The sequence below is a fragment of the Sturnira hondurensis genome, unplaced genomic scaffold (assembly GCF_014824575.4).
Source record: "Sturnira hondurensis isolate 20B ecotype Veracruz unplaced genomic scaffold, ASM1482457v3 Scaffold0006413, whole genome shotgun sequence".
In the NCBI taxonomy this organism is placed as follows: Eukaryota; Metazoa; Chordata; class Mammalia; order Chiroptera; family Phyllostomidae; genus Sturnira; species Sturnira hondurensis.
In genome coordinates, this window is record NW_028079044.1 from 6,564,366 (window position 1) to 6,583,263 (window position 18,898).

At 37.8% G+C, this 18,898-nt stretch overlaps 1 protein-coding gene across 2 annotated transcripts in view; it reads right to left on the reverse strand.

Annotated features, from left to right (window-relative positions):
* EFEMP1 (EGF-like fibulin extracellular matrix protein 1) overlaps positions 1 to 18,898 on the reverse strand; it is a 64,834-nt gene continuing 45,936 nt past the window's right edge. For both annotated transcript variants that reach the window (XM_037047952.1, XM_037047953.1), the window contains exons 5-11: positions 15,205 to 15,327; positions 11,298 to 11,417; positions 10,204 to 10,323; positions 8,317 to 8,436; positions 3,638 to 3,761; positions 3,359 to 3,554; positions 1 to 624 (exon numbers count right to left, since the gene is read on the reverse strand). In XM_037047952.1, coding sequence (XP_036903847.1) covers positions 463 to 624; positions 3,359 to 3,554; positions 3,638 to 3,761; positions 8,317 to 8,436; positions 10,204 to 10,323; positions 11,298 to 11,417; positions 15,205 to 15,327 — 965 coding nt within the window. In that variant the 3' untranslated portion in view covers positions 1 to 462. The remainder of the gene's footprint in view (positions 625 to 3,358; positions 3,555 to 3,637; positions 3,762 to 8,316; positions 8,437 to 10,203; positions 10,324 to 11,297; positions 11,418 to 15,204; positions 15,328 to 18,898) is intronic.

Below are 18,898 nucleotides of genomic sequence, written 5' to 3' on the forward strand. Positions count from 1 at the left end.
CTCATTTTCTAAAGAAATATATCTTTATTGCCTTTTTCCATTTTCTTACAAAGCAGTTAAAAAACTCATTCTTGGTCTTGCTACTCAATGTTATCATGGCTGCCTCCTTGCGAGGCTCAGTGGGGCCATAGCAAGGTTCCTTAAGCACCACAGAAGATAATCATTGCTTGGTCCCACTTTTACAGAGAAGATTCCAAGTTTCACTGGATGGAGTCCGCTTAGCTCTCTTGAAGATGACCAGTTTAGTGGATTAATGTCTAATTTACATACAGTAATAAAGACAAACTCTGAATCTTTACAGATTACATGCCCACTTTATAGCATGGTGTAATTATCTGGATTATTGGTGAGTGTACAGTGTATAGATGTACATGTACTAGATGTGTCTATAAATAAAGTAGTGCTTTAAGGTAACAATATTCTTTGGCTGATTTAAATGCCTGAAGTGGACTCTTCTAAAGACTAAAATGAAAATGGACCCACTATTATCGTCAGTCTTAACACCGAGCTTGTGCGGAAGGTTCCTATACTGCTGACTGTCAGCATCTCTAGGTCCACGATATATTCTCTCGGTCCTGATAGCGACTTCACCAGCACCAGCATTGCGCTGACAGGACTTGTTGGCTGAAGTAAAAGAAAAAAGAGGAAGGGAGAAAACAATTTTTCTTGGACTGACGTTTCTATTTTTTGTGTGTGAGTATACCTCCTGTAAGAAATAGGGGAAGAATTTTGAGGGTGGGATAAAAGTTACTCCTTAGTCTCTTCCTGCTTCCAATTCTTGCATCTTACCTTTTGTCCACAGTCATTAGTTCCAAGTTACAGGAGCCTGATTTTTTCTTTGTTTTCTATTTGTCCCTCTCTGTTAATGTTCGCTCCACCTTTGTTGAGTATTTCCAGCATTTATAGAGACTGGAGTTCAGATGAGAATCTGAGAACATGAACTGGTGACCAAAGTCATTGTCTTACACTTTTCAACATTGTGGATGTGTTTACATTCTAGTAGATGAAGCGGTACCACCCACTGGACGGTACCACTTTATGAGCGGTACCCAGAGAGTGAACAGAGAGCTCAAGTCTCTGCTCTTATTACACTCACACTCTAGTGGGTGACCTAGACAAATGAATAGTAATGCAATAGACATGCAAGTGTTGATAAAGGCTATAAAGAAAAATAGGTCTCAGTAAAGGAGGACAGATATTGGATGGGATGGGAGGAGGATGGTATTCCACCTTGAATTTCATGTAATACTTCTTTACAATATCTCCCCTTTTCTAGGGAAGAAGGTTTTCTCAGTATTCTCCCCAAAAGGAATATAAATAAAATCCTGTATACCACAGATCCTTTCAAGGTTTAGGTCCAGCCTCATGACTGTCAAGAAATATTCTTTGACTATTCCAGCCCATATATTAATTTATGGTCCATGGATTTAAACTCATGCTTTCCCCCTCCTTTTCTCATAGATATTAATTTTTACCACATAGTAATATTTAAAGCTGTTTGAAATAAGGAAGTATCTATAACATTTAACTAGCATGGAGCTGAGCATAACAGAGGCTTATTTAAGACCTTCTCATTGATTCTTAGGCAGTAAATGCCTGCTGTACAAATGGAATTTTAATGGAGAAGTTTTGTAGAGTTTGATTCAACAACTTTTTAAATTATGTGGTAAGAAATAGTTTTGAAATGTCTTTTTATTTTAAATAGTTTTTTCCAAATAATGTAATACTACTTAACTCTAGGATTATCAAAATTGGCACTGTTTTAGATCACTCATTCGAAACAAGGATTTTACTTGAGAGAAACAATAACTATATTTGAAAACATCAACTCGATAAATGCACTGATATGAATTGTAAAACTTTTAGAGTGCCATGTTTATTGCAAGGAACAAGCATGCTGGAATTTTACTTCACTGTTTGTTGATACTGCTAGGAAATTTTATTTTCTTAAATTATAGTTAAAAGTTTAAAATGGAAAATGATTTTTAAAGAAGATTTCTGGATGAACCTACTTTATTGCCATGGATTACAAACAATGTTCTTTGTTTGTGCTAGAATTATTAAATTCACTGTGTGAAATCCATTCAAAGTAAACTTCTTACATTGTCTAGCCTATCTCAAATTTAAAGCATTAAATGTTACAGAAGTTTATTCTTAGCTATTAGAAAAAAGGATAGTTATAGATTGTATTTTGGGTTTGTTTTTTCTCTTCAGAAGTTGGTCGTGAGAAATTAATCATTTCTAATTTACTGGCAAAGAAACAGAATCACATAATTCTGGAGCTGGAACAGAACTTGATATAGCAAAGAACAGCATAAATGTATAAACATTAAAAATCTGTAAACTTTACCACAGGGATGAATTTCCCAATTTACTTTTCATATTCTTAAACTGAAATATTGACTTTAAAATTTGATTAAAAATGAAGAGTGCCCAAAGGAGTTTTGAGAAAATTAAAACTGGATGAATAACATCCTTAGTGTGAAACAGTTACCGTAACCCTGTAAACTGCTTGGTGGGGTGCCATCATTTTCAGATGAAGTGGTGAGCCATATTTAAAATACGTCAGAATTTTAACCTAAAATAAACTTGCTGAGATTGTGCAGGGGGCAGGGGGACTGCATGGCTGAGGCACTAGAGTCAGGGAAATCTAGTTGGAATCCGTTGGAGAGATTGGGGGTGGTGCGAAGAGCAAGTTTAGAGGAAGAGAATCAGGGGCCTGGGGAAGCAAAAATAACCCAGGAGATACAGTGAAGCAATAAATGGCAGAATTCAGAGAAAGATCTCATATGGGCAATGAGAGAAAGGGAAACCACAGTGGTGACCTCACACTGCCCACCTGGAGGTTTGCAAGAGTGGCACAATATTGACACGCATGCCTGTTGCAGGTGGTTGGGATCACTTCTCAGGGACTTCCTGCTTTTAGTTTGCAAAAGTGTAAATAACCTTGTGAATGTAACCATAAGGAATTCAGGATTTCTGAAAAGCTCTCCAAGAATTTTTTTTCTTGGGTACAATTAAATACCTATCACTAATTTGTAGTATCTATTTGGAGTGTGTGTGTGTGTGAGTGTGCGCACGCACTTGCTTTGGTGGTCACGACAACTCCATTAGAGTTTGCAGCTTGTGATCCGAGTGACTTTAGAGAAACTACTTAATCTGAGTCTTACTTTTGTCTTCTGTAAAAAAATAGAGGTACACATTTAATATCTATCTTACACTGTTACCAAGAGGATTAAATGAGATAATGCATATCAAAACTCTTCAAATGTTAGCTTTCTTTCCATGTGAACACCACCAAACAACCACCACAAACTTAAACCTTTCTTGACAGCTAAGGCTGCCTCAGGATACTTACTCTTAGGTAGAACTCTCCATTTTCATTTCCGGATTTGAGCTGAAAGGTATTGATAGTGTTGGCATAAATGGTTGTGGCCTGTATCTGGAAGATGTCTGATGGCACAGACCTATCAGATCGGATACTCATGTATTTGTAGATTATGGCCTGGGGAAGTTCTCGGCACAACGCATTGGCGACTGGGCAAATGCATCGGCTGAAAAGGCAAACGAAAATACTCAACAACTTGACTTGGTAAGACCAGGAATTTCTCACTTTCTGAAGTTTTCATTTTCTTACTTCTCTGATGCTAGAACATAGGGTTCTTGACAAGGATTTCGTGGGTAACAACGGAAGCCACCATGATAATTCCAACACATTTCATCTTCCCGACACTCATTTGTGGTCTCACACTCATTTATATCTGTAGAGACATAGGGTCAAAGAGTTTACTGATCTAAGTAAATTGGTTAAGTGACGGATCCGGGTTTTCAGGGAAGGAGGTGTTTGGAAATCTGGACTTACGTTATTAGATACAAGACTGGATGGGACCTGCATTCATTGCATTTAATTGAGCTGTTGTAGACAGACTGATATATGTGTTTCATGATATGTTATCAAGCACCTATTGTTTATATGTTGAATTCAAAGTCAAATGCTGCTTATATAAAAGTGGAAGACACCACTTGACCTCAGGGAGGTTATGATTTTTGTTTTTTGGACAGCTACATGCAAAAAAATAAAACTCAATCACCAACTGACACCATACATAAAAATAAACTCAAGATGACTAAAAGACTTAAATATAAGTCATGATACCATGAAAGTCCTAGAGGAGAACATAGGCAGGAAAACCTCAGATGTCCCACACAGCAATATTTTCACTGATATGTCCCCTAGAGCAAGGGATATAAAGGAAAGAATAAACAAATGGGACTTCATCAAAATAAAAAGCTTCTGCATGGCTAAAGAAAACAGCATTAAAATGGAAAGAGAATCAACCATATGGGAAAACATTTGCTAATGATACCTCAGACAAGGGCTTGATCTCCAAAATATATAAAGAACTCATATGACTCCACTCCAGGAAGACAAAAAAACTGAATTAAAAAATGGGCAAAAGACACGAACAGACACTTCTCCAAGGAGGACATACAGAGGTCCAAAGACATATGAAAGGATGCTCAGCATTACTAACCATCAGAAAGATGCAAATCAAAACCACAATGAGATACCACCTCACACCAGTCAGAATGGCCAACATAAACAAATCAGCAAACAAGTGTTGGAGAGGATGCAGAGAAAAGAAAACCCTAATGCACTGTTGGTGGGATTGCAGACTGGTGCAGCCACTGTGGAAAACAGTATGGAATTTTCTCAGAAAACTAAAAATGGAACTGCCTTTTGCCCCAGCAATTCTGCTGCTGGGATTATACCCTAAGAGCCCTGAAACACCAATCCAAAAGAACCTATGCACCCCAACATTCATAGCAGCACAATTTACAATAGCCAAGTGGTGGAAGCAACCTAAGTGCCCATCAATAAATGAATGGATAAAAAAACTGTGGTACATTTACACGATGGAATTCTACCCAGCAGAGAGAAAGAAGGAGCTTATACCCTTTGCGACAGCATGGATGGAACTGGAGAGCATTATGCTAAGTGAAATAAGCCAGGTGGTGACAGACAAATACCATATGATCTCACCTTTAACTGAAACATAATCAACAAAAGAAAAAAGCAAACAAAATATAACCAGAGTCATTGAAATGAAGAACAATCTAACAATAGCCAGAGGGGAGAGGACAGTGGGGAGAAGGGTTTTCAAAAACTACTATAAAGGACATATGGACAAAACCAAGGGGGAGGGTGGAAGCAAGGGGGGGGTGGGTTTGGAGGGGGGGGGGAAATACAGACAACTGTAATTAAACAACAATAAAATAATTTTTTCAAAAAAGCAATATACATTGTCTTTACCCTTCTATTATCTTGTAAACTCCCTGAGGGTAAGAGCTCGCAAACACATCTTTATATCTCTTTATCACCTAAATATATCACAACTGGGGGCACATGAGTTTTTAAGAAATATATTAAAGTGAACTCAGTTGCTCCTCACACAAAACACATGGAGATAGGTGAGAAAGATATTTCTATTTGACACGGAGAAAAAACAAATAAGGGTTAAGTAGCTGATCTAAGTTCATACACTGAGTGACAGGCAACTTTCCATATAAGGTGCTGCAATCTCTAAATGAGAGTAATTCCATGTCTTGTCTTATTTTTTGCAATGGTGGGGGGAGAGAAAGAGAGAGAAAAAGAGAGAGAAAGAATGAACTTTCTTTTAGTTTCCAAAGTGGCTAAAGTAGCTGGCACTCAAAAGAAGACTGGAAAAGCTCTGGGGTTTCCAAGAGTTAGTTACAAGAAGTGTCTTCTTTTGAACTGGCTATGGCTAAAGAAAGAACTGAAATTCCTCAGAAGAAATCACAATTGAATTGTCTTTTCAATATTTTTCACTAAAAAAAAAATAAAGATGTTGTTTAGTTACAGAGAAAAATAAGACTAGTTTGTAATGTGGAGTCCAACAGCAGCAAAAATAAATTTTATGTAGTAATTTCATGCATTTGTTGAAAGAAGGCAAAGGGATTAGTCGAAAAACGTGTATGAATGACTCATGGACACGAACAATGGTGTGGGGATGGACTGTGGGAATAGGGGGTGGACTGGGTGGAGTGGGGGAGTGGGAAAAATTTGGAAAACTGTAATAACATAAGCAATTGAATATTTAAATAACAAGATATAATTTCATATATTTCAGTAGTTTAATTTAGATACTAGCATAATTGACATCTTTGACATCTTAATCATTTTGGAAGGTTTTCCAGAAATTATTAATATTATTAAAATACTTGAGGAGTATATATATGTGTATGTATATTCTGTCTATAATTTTTTGTCTTCCTCTCCCTCTTCTGCCATCCACCCCATTTTTATTTTTGCAAGACCATAGGAATGACAAAAGTTATTTCAACTTCAAAATAAACCTTTTGGAGGAATGTAAGAATCCACTCTTTCAGTTTTACCTTAGTCTGTGGATGAGGTTGGGAAGAAATGGTTTCAAGTGGGGGAAACCAATTGCTTTGTGCTTTAAAAGTTGGCATAGTCACACATTCTGAAGCTGTATATCTTCGAAGTATAACATTCATGAATCCTTTATTTGAAATTTCAGTACATTTTCACTTTTAATTATAACATGTTAATGTTTTCAGAGATACAGACTAGACAGGTAAGATTCCACTGTATGTTATTTGCTTCTGTCTTTTGCTAAGTAGCAAATCCATTTATGGTGAGGAACACATAGACAGTGTTTGAAGAACTCCAGGGAAATTGGTTAAGATATTCATGTTAAAGTCCCCCTTAGGGTTCAGAAGGTAAAATCATTGAAATGCAAAGTTTTTCCACAGTTAACATTACAGAGTCTTTAGTAACCTGGAAAGGGGCACAATGACATTCTGCCAGGTTACTAAAGACTCTGTAATGTTAACTGTGATAACTCTTTGTGAATACCCTCTTTGTGAGATGTGCATATTAAGCTGGAATCTAGTTGAATAATCACATGAATACTAATAAATTCCAGGTCAATGGATGTTCCTCTGAGTTATTATTTTCCCATAAAGTCATGATACAGATTGAGAATCCCCAGGGTCTCCTTTTTTATCTTTTCCTTTCCCTTTGTGTCCTCTATCAGTTTTGATTAAAAAGGACTCTCTAGAGAAGATTTGCTACTCATCATACAAATTATTTTTATGTATATTACTGGTATTCCATTTCCCTCCCTAAATTCCCTTTCCAAATGAGAAAGCTGACTCTTGAGATATTTGATAATTTCTTCAATATTGTACAGATAGAATGCAGTACAGCTAGCACTCAAACAGATTTTCTGTCTTCAAGTTCAGCCATTTATTTCATTTTCTCATTGCTTTATTAAATATGTTTGTACTAGCTTTTCCAGGATTATCTACATTTTTGGTTTTATCTGAGCAGTGCTTTACCTGAGCAGCCTTTTCCCTTTTAGGAAAGAAATTGTAAGCTACATGCAGCATTGAGGGTAGTAAGAAGAGAGTGCATACTTTCAGATCTTCACAAGAGACCCTGGCTAAAATCCCACAAGGTAGAGAGTTGCTTCTTCCACCTATGTGTGTGTGTGTGTGTGTGTGTGTGTGTCTGTGTGTGAAGATCACTCGAATGTTTGTTTCAAAACAGGATCCAAGGACATTAGCTATTTTTTAAAATTTAATATTTTATTATTTATGTTATTACTGTTTCAATTTTTTTCTACTTTGCCCCCCTTCCAGCCAGCACCCCCACCAGTAAATCCCCACACCGTTGTCCATGTCCATGGGTCATTCATATATGTTCTTTGACTAATGACATTAGGTATTTTTCAATCAATAGTTTTTTTGCCAAAGAATTAAAGCACACTTCAATATACACATGAGGATGATTTTCTCAACATCTAAATTACTACCCGATTTGTAATCTTAGTGTGTTAGAGAACCAAGACTGGTATAAAGTATGCCTAACCCACATATTAAGCTGATGTTCTGGACTCAAACTCATGGTGAACTATTTTAATAATTGATTCTTTTCTGGTGGATGCTTGGAAGATACATATCATGGAAATTACATAGGCTATATAGAAGGGATATCAATATTTTATTAAAGTTATTTATATTTAACAAAACAATTACTTTAAATTTCAAGGAAAGTAGGTATTAATAGTAAGTATCCTTCTCCTTTTTTTTTAGTGAATACCCTCTTTGTGAGATGTGCATATCTCATAATGAACAGGGGACAAAAAGAGCTCAAATTGTATATTCCAGGTGGAAAAAATAAAAAGTCTATTGTAGAGAACCCTATAATTTCTCTCTGCTCTTCCTGGTTAAAACTGAAAATAGCAGCTATGAAAACAATAAACTTACCCTGACATGTTCTGCCTCTCACCAGTTGGTATCCCTGGGGACACATACATGAGAATTTCCCAGGTTCATTGACACATTGATATTGACAAAGGTAGCTTGAGGTTCTGCATTCATCAATGTCTGTTGAATCAGAGAAGAGTAAGGACACAAAATTCAAAACTACTTTGGTGATATTTTTTTAGATGAAGTAAGAAAGTAAAAACACTGCAAACTCTGAAACAGAAATACAATACTTTATAACCAGCTCAAGGGCAAATTCTAACAATATTGACTCATTTCATCTAGAACAGCAACTTTCAACCTTTTTCATCTCATGGCACACATAAACTAATTACTAAAATTCTGTGGCATGCCAAAAATACATTATATTTTTTGCTGATCTGACAAAATTATGTATAATTTTATCCATTCACACCAGACGGCTATTGTTGTACTGGCTGTCATTTTTTTTTTTAATTTGACAGTCTAAGTCAGGGGTGTCAGACTCATTTTCACTGGGGCCACATCAGCCTCCCAGTTGCCTTTACAGGGTTGAATGTAATTATAGGCTGTGTAAATGTAACTACTCCTTAATTAGGGGCAAGGAGCTTGGCGCTGCCGCCGTGCAGAAACAAGGTTCCGGGCAGGATAAAACAAGGTGGAGGGCGGGATTCGGCCTGTGGGCCTCGTGTTTGCCACCTGTGATCTAAGGGAAAGGATCAGTGCCCCTGACAAAATAGTCAGGTATTGCATGTTTTAAAAATTTCTGTGGCACATTAGTGTGCCTCTTGCAGCACACCGGTTGAAATGATTCTCTAGCACTCCACAGCAGTTTTTCTTGCCATCAGTTCTACTCAATCACTGCTGACAGCTGGTCAAATTCTGGACCTGACCATAGCTGAGCAGAGTGAATGAACTGGTTTATGGCTGATACTTTTCGCTTTGGGCTCTGCAGACCCACCAAAGATGCAGATTCATATTTGTTTTCTTAGAAATTGGGCAGCTGCACTGCCAAGTTCATCTGATCATCGAACTTTAAGCCCCATTGCTGTGCTAGCTTCTGGAGGTGACATCCTGGCAGACTCTGGCATTCAGGAGAAAAAGGATTTACATTTCTCAATAGTGAGCCCCCTATAATTTGCTTAGAGGGTAGAGGCAGGTATCCAGAGCCAGTCCCTTTTGGTTGTGAGCACAGTAGCAGGATGTGAGGCATCTCTGGGTGAAGTATATGACCTTTGTGGCCCCAAGTTAAGTAGGGAAGGTCCACGAAGTCAGGCGCATCAAGTGTTATTGGCACTTCCTCAGGATGTCTTATGTCTTTTAAATTACACAGTGGAACTTGCATGTGCAGCGGACTCTGAAGGCCAGCCCTTCAGTTAAATGGCCTTCTTTAGTTATGTGGAAAGAGGAGCCTAGGCAACTTAAGATGTGTGCCCTAGGTACGCACCAACAGGAGTAAGACTAGGGGCCAGGTATCTTGGTTTTTATCCTAATGTTTCTGACCTGCAGTCAGCATTTTTCAGACTTAAATGTGCATACCAGTTACCCAGAGTTAGATGTAGAATCTGACTCAGTAGGTCTGGACTGGGACCTGAGACTCTGCATTTTCCACAAGCTCCCAGGAGGTGCTGATGCTGCTGGCCCTTGGCTCCCACTTTGAGAAGCAAGACACTAATGCATGCTTCTAATTATGACACCCACCTTGCATTTAACATTTAAGTCATTTTTTTCTTCTCCTTTTTCTTGATAACGTACTAAAAAGTCCATGTTGCCATTGAGTTAACTGGACTTTAGGATAGAATTTTCATGGATAAAAATTTGTTTTCATAAACAGATACATAATCAAATAAAAGAACAGCAGTCAAAGGAATTGGAGTCTTATGAAGAATTATTGGAAAAATATTTTACCTTCACAGTTGAGCCTGTCGCTACTTAGCTCATATCCTTGGTTACAATGACAGATGTATGAACCAAGAATGTTGTAGCATTGCTGAGCGCACTGATTGCTGGCATCGCATTCATCGATGTCTGAAAGGAGAAGTTATATACATTTGTATATCGATGTCTTTAAACATATCTTTGCTCTTTTGTACTCATGTCATTCAATAAGTAATTCCTTAGCTGGATTCTTTGCCCTGCAGAAGCTCATTGGAAAATATCCATTCAGGTTTCATATTTGTTGAAATGACATCAAAGATCTGTTGCTTCCTTCTTTTAGAAATACCAGAATGACAGTTATTTTGCTGAGAATGACAGTTATTTTGGGGTCTGATGAATCTTTCCAAAAGAATTTAATGATCCTAATAAATACACATTCCAGTATCTATTTTCTTTTATTGTTGTTCAGATGCAAAATGCCAAGTCTATAAATAATTAATATAAGACACTCATACTGATACGGTCTCTCAGCATGCTGTAGTGAAGATTTATCTGTGCTATTTATTACTTTTTAAATGGGTTCTGTTAAATTCCATTGCAATTATAACATAAGCCTTTGAGACCCATACAGAGTTTTGCAATGCTCTAAGGCACCAAAAGTATTGTGAAAAGGCATTTTTCCTGCACTAGATTCTTTCCATGTCATGCCAGTCTCGAAATTGTGTACTGTGACATTGCATTCTGAAAGGGGAGAAGCAGCATGAAAAATCAGATGCGCTTTCAGAGGAATGTTTATGTACTTGAACTTGCTGTAACCCCTTTGGCACCTTCAGTTTTTATATCACACACTGTTGACTAATTGGTGTGTGTATATCAATGGATTTGTATTTTTTTATACACCACAGATGAGAACTAAAACCAAGATTAACAAAGTTTTCCATTCACATCTTGAAGTGTTTTAAGAAACAGATTGGTTGCTGTCTTTTCAGCTTTATTCAGGGAAGTTGATGGAAACCAGTTTGCTCAACAAAATTGAAGACTAGAATTACTGCAATGTGGCATATGGTTTGGTTTTTTGAAGAGAGAGATCAGTCAGTCAGGATGGCGGTTCCCAAAGGGCTTACCGACGCAGGTATAGTTGTTGGCAGCCAACTGAAACCCAGGACTGCACTGGCAGTGAAAGGATCCTGGCGTGTTCACGCATCGCTGGTGGCAATATGGAGGCATCGCACACTCGTCTATATCTAGGTCACCAGGCACACACCACAAAGAGAACTGCGTTATTGATTATCCACAGCTATTTGCTCTCAAGCTCTCAGAAGAACATTTTCTAGAAAACCTGCCTAAAGAGGACCTCACTTTGCAAGGGCATAGGGGACTAAGTGGCAATGGAAGAAAATACAATCAAGATGAAATTTAAAAAGTAATTCTGTTCTTTTAAAAATTAGGGTAGATGTGTTTTAAATATACTTAGGTCTGCATTCTGCAGTTATTAGAGATGTTAAGGACAATGACTACATAAACCTGGCTGGGCGGGTTAGGATTTAAAAGAGAGAAAAGTAGTTAGAACTATTTCACATATATATGAGAATGTCAATTTGAAGACTAAAACCTTTATAAAGATAGCAGTATAAAAGCACTATCCAAGAATTGAGTGAGATGCATAGAATGAAGAGAAAGAAGGAGTAGGTTGTTCTTTAGTTGGTGACTTTGGCAAATGCATTTAAACATTCAGTATCTTGGTTCTTTCTTTTATAAAATGTGGATAGTAATGCTTGCTATATGTATCTTACAATGTTTCTGTGAGCATCAAACGAAAGAACACCACAGAAGGAAGAGGATGCTAAACAAAAGTGCCCTTCTAACACATTGATGAAGCATTCCAGCAGTGTCCTTCTCTTACAAATATTTCCAACCATAAACCGCTCAATTGAGAACTTGCAGAGTAGGACTAACATCTTAGAAGCATAATAAAACTTCATTAATTCGTGACTGTACACGTTGTGACAAATCTGACATGGCATGCATAATTAAACATAACAATTATGCATGGAAAAGATAAGACTATGTAGTGACACTGTATTATAGTAAAAAAAAAAAAACAAAAAACAAAACCAGAGTGAAAACAAAGCTTTATGCCCAGCTCTTGTGGTACTTTAATGACTAAAAGTGTAGGAGACATTGTGTTCAAGTGGCCTCAGGGTCATCTGAGTTTGAATCTCTGGCAATTACTAGTCAGGCGTTTACCTCTCCCAGCTTGCATTTCCTCCTCTGTAAGTAATTGTGCAACAATGTGGTAGAATTGTTGGAAGGATTATGTGACATAATGTAGGCAAACTTCTTTACACAAAACAGGTAGAAATAAATGGGGGGCTATTATTGATAAGTTATACAATCTATTAACTTGAATAGTGAAACAAATGACAATGATTTGTCATGACTTCCCCTCTCATTTATTTAGGTGTCTGTTCAAAGGTTTCTTTAGGAAGATCATCTCTGACCATCCCTATAAAATAACGTCTTCTGCATTATCTATCCCCCCTATATGTGTGTGTTTCTTTGTAGCCATTGACTCTCCTTGACATTGTGTTATGTGTTTATTTGCTTCTTGTCTGTCTCCCTCACGATAATGCATTGCAGATAAGATCTATCTCTTCCTTTTGAGGCAGAGGTGGAGTATTTTTGGTTTGTTCATTACTGTACGCTTAATACCTGGGCCAGGGCCTGGCATAGTAGTTGCTCAATAAACATTAGTTGAATTAATGGAAACATCATACCAACTAAGAGCAATTTTATCATAGTTTTTCTTAGTACCCAGTATTATACCCAGGTGCAAGTCTCAATAGCTGATATATATACATGGTACTTTCTAATAGTTCTATGAGGGCTGTGATTCTGTGCAAGATGTTCTAGCACCTAAGACAAGACCTGGCAGATAGTCAACTCTCAATAAATGTTTGATGAGTAAATGCTGTGTGTCTTTACCACCAGTTAACATTCATTGAGCCATTGCTATTTGATAGCATTGTGTTCAGCACTGCATGTTTATAATGATGATAAATATGTACATGTTCTATCCCTATCTAGTATGGAAGATGGGCATGAAAACAGTTTAGTGCATAGGATGATGAGACGAACAATAGGAAGATGTATAGGGGACAGAAGGAACACTGTGCTACTCAAAGTGTGGTCTGCTGACCAAGGCTAGTCCATGGACTATTTGGACCAGTCTGCAACAAATAAGTATAGAAAATGAGAGTAGTTGTTTCGAAATAGCAATTTGGTGTCAGTACAACATTTTTATTGTCATTTGTAGAAGAATTAATATGCAACAGATAGGAAATCTACAAAAAGGATCCATCAAAATTTGAGAATTACAACCTTAGAGGAGGGAGTGACTAATAATGTTGGGGTAGATCATGGACAACTTCCAAGAAGAAATGATCCTGAGCCGGGATTTGACAGTTAAATGGGAGTTTGCCAGGAGTGCATGTTCCTGGTGCTGAAAGAGCTGTTGTAGAGGCACCAAAGTGTGACACTGGGTGAAGTATGTGAGATAAAGCTGGAGGGTTTTTTGGGGGGGGCGGGGGGGAGAGGGTTGTTCAGAGTTGGGCAAGGATCAGATTAAAGAAGACCTCTTATGCTCTGCTGAGTAATGTAGAAATGGTTCTGTGGGTGAGAGAAACACCACATGATGAGACTAAACTTAAGAATGTCTCCTCCTACTATATCATAAAGAGTTATTACCGTATGTTCCATTCTCTTCGGTTCTTCTGCGGTAGTTTGGGCTAGTTCTTTTTCTATACTTTTTATGCTCTCAATTGTTTATTTTCCTGACTAATACAGTGGACAAAACTTTGGTGTCTGTGGAGTTTTCCACACAGTGTGTTCCTCAACCACAGCTTCAGTCACTGCAAAGCCTGGGCCTTCCTTGGAGGCCGGGCAGGAACCCCAGCCTCTAGGAAGAGCCTGTGGCGGGCAGAACTCCACTGGGGCCCATGAGGACAGGAGTTCAGTGTTGACATCTGACATCAACAGCTCACATTCTCAGGTGAAAATGGATGCTGGTTGCCTGTCTCCACGTCCTGATCCTCTGTTTCTCAGAGAAAATAAGGACTCTTCACTTCTATGATAAAGGGTGGTATGCAAATCAATGGACAGTGGGAGTCAGTCAAAGAGTTTCATGCACAGTGCTGGGCCTCATAAATGAACCCAGAACACTTGAGTTTGTCTCTTATTTGCCAGTTGGCCTCCCCATACTGTGTTCTTCCAGTCATTCAAAAACCATGCCTGGAGCATCTACTTGATGGCACTCTTCAGGGACTGAGACAGCAGTGACACAAACCAGACCTGGCCTCTGCTTTGAGGGAGCTCAAATAGAGCTCTCAAGTAGAAGCACATGCTGCACTTGGCTTTGCATTCCTCCCACTGCACTGGCTTGCAGCATAAAGAATGTTTAGTATGTGAACTCACTGCATAGTGACAGCATACAGCTATTCAGCCCACGACCAGGCACTGTCCTGAGCATTCCCACACATGAGCTTCTGAAGTGGGGCTAGCATTATCTACATAGTACACAGGGAAAAGTGAGACAGGGAATTTCAGGAACTCACCCCAGGCCTGAATGTGAGTTAGGGGTGGTAGTGGGGTTTGAACCACACCATTTGCCTTATAAACTGTCATGCTGAACCCAGTGAATAAACCCCATATCATTCGTGTTTATGTGTTATAGCCCTCAAATAGCTAATTTAAAATTATTTTCTCAGTTGATTTTATGGTCCCATTCGTACTCCAAATTTCTGCTTTTGCTTAGTCTACATGTAACCAACACTTTGATGTCCAGAATATATTCAACCTTTAAGGTTAGTTCTTTCTTGCTAATGTGAAAAGTGGATTGGCATTCAAAGGAAGGATAAGCAGTTGTTGGCTATCATTCTCCACATAAACATGAGCGCTTTGTTTTGAATGCCCGAGGTTTAAACAATTACAATGTTCAAGATAGGACTTTGCTGACTGCACCGTTGTACTTACCCACACACTGCTCTCCTCGCTTCTGGTACCCTGGTGGGCACTGACAGGCAAAGGAGCCACGCAAATTGATGCACACTTGGTCAGTTCGACAGTTGTGTGTCCCGGCAGTGCACTCATCTATGTCTGTTAAAGATGCATAACACAGAATGGGTTTGACTTAGTTGTGAAGATGTTAATACTTCCTTCATATTGTCATAATACTTTTCTTAAAAAACCTGAATTTTTATTTTTTTCAACCATTACTTCGTGGCACTGTTATATTGGAAATATTTAAAATGATAAATTATTTTTAGTGTTCAGAAAATAATTTCATAGATACCAGTGTGTACCACTCAGATTTAACCAACACTAGTAATTTGCTCTGCTTGCCTCAGCTCACTTGATTTTGTTAAGAACTGAAACATATCAATCAGGTTCAGCTAAAGCCTTACTCCATCCTCATCCCTTTACCTACTCACCGACCACTGTCCTGGAAGGTGTGAACCCTTCCCTGAGATGCTTTTATGTGTTTAATATATAGAGATGCACCCTTTAGAATATATAGTATTAGTTTGTGTGTTTTAAAATGTAAATAAATTATACTATATTTGTTTTCTCCATCCAATAAATTGCATTTGAAATAATTTCTATTGATAAATATCTAAAAATCTGCCCAATAACAGAGGATAAATCAAACTTCAATAATACACATTCCCTATTGCTGTTTGTGGGCATGCTCAAACTTTAGGGTAACGTGACTATGTGTGTAAATCTTTCATTGCAAACTTCAGAATGCAAAGGATTTAATATGGTCATATTCCTCCAGGAGAGATAGGCTGGTGTCATGTAAAATACATATTTTCCCAAAGCATTTCTATTCTGGGAGTAATAGAGTAAAGATGACTTAAGGACTAGGTAGGTTATGAATTTAGAAAAGTAAAAAAAATGCATAGTCATAATATAATAAACATGTTATAATAAATTTCTTTGGGATCAAAATGTGATGTGAATATGTGAGTGTACATTTATATTACCCAATAATTTATAAGTGATATTTAATGTTGCCTTATCTATATCACCTTTGCATTCATTTAGATCTCTGCTTCTCCTCTCTCACATTACGAAGTTAAATAGCACAAGTGAAAGGATTATGTGATGTTGGCACTTTTTCAGCAACTTAAGACTCTAAGTGTCATTAAAAAATATAGCCTTGTAATTCCTTGATGACAAAGTTAGCATAAAAACTGTGACAAGCTTAAGGGGGGGGTCTTAGAACATCACTGCGGTAGATCCAGGGTGGTACTTTGGGCCAAGAATCAATAATAAAAAAATGAGCCATCAGTTGGAATTTATTCTCCAATTCTTGCCCTTCTCTGTAAGAAGCTCAGAATGTTGCCATTGATCTTTCTAATATTTCCAAGGAGAATTACTGCACTTACACTACCCAGTGTAATAATGTAGGAAGTTCAGGCTGTGGGAGGGTTGTCCTCAGATACGGGCTTCAGTGAGCTGGGTGTGGAAATGATACCAGAGATTCCAAAAGAATGAGGGAGGGGACATGAAAAATACTCGAGGGATTTGTGGCTGTTATTGGATAATAACCTATTAAAGCAACTACTTACATAATTCTTTCAACCTGGTTTTTAGGTTTTGGTGGATTTTTTTTGGTTATTGTTTTCTATTTTTGTTTTGAAATTTATTATTATTATTTCAAACCAGTGATGACAACTCTGTCCTTTTTAGGTACTATGCAGAGGTACAGCAATCTTGCTTTGAGATTATCTTTTCTCTTTTGTGTCTTTTATTATTTTCTCATATGCACTTGATGAAAACATTTCTACTGAGGTTTCTTCAGAGCTTTATGACTTGCTAATGCAGAAATGACAGCTGAATTCCTATTGTTTTATGTCAAGAACATTTGCCAGGATTTGCAGTGATAACAGCCCTGAGAGATACTGCAATGTGAGGTTCAGATGTGGCAAGTTTCCTCAGTACATGCGGCAGACCACCAGGGACTGGCGGGCTGCTGCACTTTCTAAAGGAGGCCTCACCAGCGACTAAGGCTTCTCTCTGAGACAACTGCAAACTGCCTCCACCCCACGCTGCGTTCCTGGTGTCCTACAATTTCCTTCCTACTTTCTTGTCGATCAGTTCTAAGTCTCTTTGATAAATAGAGTAATGTTTCTAGAGGAATTAACATATCATTAAATACATTTTATACATAAAATCTGTGCTCCCTGGATCTACTCCTCCTTAAGAACAGGTCCATTTATCTTCTGAGAAGGATTATTCAATAAAAATATTGGGTGAGTGAAAGTAATTTAATAAAGATGAACAAACAAAAACAACAGAAAACCTAGTGAAATACCACTACCTCCACTGCAACTCTATTCTTTCCCCTTCTCTATCAAAAAAACAAACAAACAATAAAAACTGCAGTAGGATTCACCTCACCTAGGATTGACTGCTAATATTTTTACTACATTTTCTATTTACCTGGATTCACTTTTATTTTTAATTCTTTCATGGGGGAAACCTCCTGAAATGCAATAAAATACAGTTGTACAAAATCCCCTTTGAGAAATTAATCCAAAGGAGTTGAGTGCATGCTTCATCACACACCAGAGCTGCATCTGCTGGTATAGGAACTGACTGTGTTTTCATTTTCGCTTCTCTGACTCAAGGTTAGAATATTTATCCTCTCCTTTGCTCTTAGCAGGTTATCTAATTTCTATGAATTATCTTCAATTGGAGCTTATTCCGAAGTAGTTCTGAATGATTCCTCAAACCTAAAACAGCACTAATTGGAAAAGCCTAATTGGTAATCTACAATATTTAAGATACAGAAAAATTTTGCCCATAAACACACTAAGTGACTTTATGTTGTGGTCAATTTATTAGTTTACTTAAATGAAACAATTTTTATTATTTTGAAAGTTGCACTTTGAGATTCTGTTATGGCATTCACAAAGTGTATGTTATATTAGAAAGTTATATGAGAGTATACAAAATCATATTAGAATTGTTATACACTGTTAAAATCTTTTATGCTTCTCTTTTCCACGTCTATGCATTTTGATTTGCCTTAAATGTTAGAAAGTTCAATGTGATAAGAAAAAGAACAACTAAAATATAAATCTGTGTCAAACACTCAAGCAGAAGGTCCACCCTCGTGCAGATGTGCCGGAAGGCCCTCCCAGGTGTGACTACGAAAACCTTCTGGGGTGAGAATAATCTGTTGCGGCAAAAGCAACACTTTATTCAGAAGGAAAAGTATGCAGGTCAGCCACGATTTTCCTGATAATCTAAGAAAATACACTCTGGGAAGAGGAGTTTTTGTAGGTTTTTTAAGTCCATTTATAATTTTTCCTTGACAGGCCGCCACTTAATGCATTCCCTGGACCTGGGACCCACACTTTTGGAGGAGGGGCCTGTTGTCTTACCTTTTCTCTGTATTCCTAGTGCCCAGCAGAATGCATAAAACATGGTGGGTTTTCAGTAAATACATGTTAATAAGTGGGTGAATGAATGATGATTGCCAAAAACTGAGGTCTAGAGTTGAAGGAAAGTAGGGCCAGTGTTTTAGCTCATGGAATTTAACATTTACAAGACAGGTTAACAGGCAAGATGTGAGAAAAAAACAGCAAGATCAGCAAGATGTCAGGAAGTGACAAAGGATGAAAAGCAAGGGCATTGCAAGGTGCAGATGCTACGA